The 1708-nt window shown below is 47.0% G+C and overlaps 1 protein-coding gene across 1 annotated transcript in view; it reads right to left on the reverse strand.

The window, feature by feature from the left end:
• The window catches only part of DNAH10 (dynein axonemal heavy chain 10), a 122719-nt gene that overhangs the window by 41503 nt on the left and 79508 nt on the right, over window positions 1-1708 (reverse strand). The window contains exons 44-45 of the mRNA XM_019648882.1: window positions 1168-1279; window positions 123-320 (exon numbers count right to left, since the gene is read on the reverse strand). Of these exons, the coding sequence (XP_019504427.1) occupies window positions 123-320; window positions 1168-1279 (310 nt within the window). The remainder of the gene's footprint in view (window positions 1-122; window positions 321-1167; window positions 1280-1708) is intronic.

Genomic DNA, 1708 nt, shown 5'->3' on the forward strand with positions numbered 1-1708 from the left:
GCCTGAGCCCCGAACGTTCCTCTTGCCAAGACACGTCTGCTTAGAGAAACGATCAGAGCGCGGAGCCTTACTGACTCGTCAGTGATGACAGTTTCTGCTAACCACCCCCTTCCAAGGCTTACCTATATTACACTGTGTTTTCTCATCCAGTAGCTTCGAGTACGTGTTAATAAAATCAAGGTAATTCTTGGGAGTCACGTAGTTGCTGCGCCTCAGTTTCTGTAGAAATTGTGTGCTGAATTCACCCACGGATTCGTGGACCAAAACCATGTGCTCTACCAGATCTTCTATATTGTCTACCGGGATCATTGAATTAGTCCCTAAAGAGGGAGGAATGAAAAGGGTACCTCTTAAAGAAAGGAAAAGAGCAGTTCCTCAGAAAGATACAGAATCCTCACAGGACCCAGCAATTCCACTTTAGATGTGTGCTCAAAAGAACAGAAAACAGAGGCAAGCAGATTCCCGTGCGCCAGTGCTCACAGCGGCATCCATCTCAGTAGCCACAGTGCAGCGACCCATGCGTCCATCAACAGGTGATGGACAGACAGAACGTGGTCCATCCATACAGTGGAACGGGATGCAGCCTTATAGAGGAAGGAAGGCCTGACACATGGATAACCCTCAAAAACACGCTAAGTAAAAGAAGCCAGACACAAAAGGACAAGTGCTGCATGATTTGACTTAGACGAAATATCCACGACAGGCAAATTCATAGAGACAGAAAGCAGACTAGTGGTTGCCAGGAAAGGGGGATGGGGTGGGGAGCGGGGAATCAGGGCTTAATGGGCGCAGAGTTTCAGTCCTGCAGTGTAAACTGTCCTGGAGAGGCATGGCGGTGGCGGTGGTGGCTACAGCGTGCGGATGCAATTAATGCCACTAACGACGCACTTAAAAACAGTTAAAATGGAAAATTTTATGTTATATATATTTTACCACAATAAAAACGATATAAAAATGTTTTAATAAAAAGAAAGGAAAAGAGCAGTTATCCCTCGCTGGCAGTTTTTCAGATCGATGCTTTGGTATTTTCTCTGAGAACACAGCAGCCCCTTCCGACTGGTAGGAAGGTCTGTCTCCAGAAAAGGCTAAGGCACTGTGGGGGGAGGGGCTTGGGATTCAGGAGAGAAATTCACCCAGTGTCCCCACTGCATCCCCTGCACCCAGCACATACTGGGCGCGAGGTGGATCCTCCTAAAAATCTGTCGAAACAATCAGTGATCACTCCCAGGGCCAAGACTGCATCACTCAGGTTCTCTAACAGGTGGTAAAATACTTTCCCCTGAAGGCAGAAGGCGTCTCAAATTTAAGCGAAGGAGGGGCAGATGGATAAGTATCCGCTCATCCAGATTCTGCATATTTGACCTTGACTTATACCAGGGGCCAGCAAACCAGAGCCCACGGTCCAACTGTACAGCGTGCGTAAAAAACTCTGCCTCGCACATATCCATACTTTGGGGCTCAGTCATTGTAATTCCAGGGAATATGGTCTAAGGCAGTGGTTCTCAACCTGTGGGTCGTGACCCCTTTGGGGGTTGAATGCCTTTCACAGGGGTCGGCTAAGACCATCGGAAAACAAAAAGAGATTTACATTACGATTCATAACAGTAGCAAAATTACAGTTATAGAATAGCAACAAAAATAATTTTATGGTTGGGGGTCACCACAACATGAGGAACTGTATTAAGGGGTCACAGCATTAGGAAGGTTG

The sequence above is a fragment of the Hipposideros armiger genome, unplaced genomic scaffold, assembly GCF_001890085.2.
Source record: "Hipposideros armiger isolate ML-2016 unplaced genomic scaffold, ASM189008v1 scaffold_128, whole genome shotgun sequence".
Classification (NCBI taxonomy): Eukaryota; Metazoa; Chordata; class Mammalia; order Chiroptera; family Hipposideridae; genus Hipposideros; species Hipposideros armiger.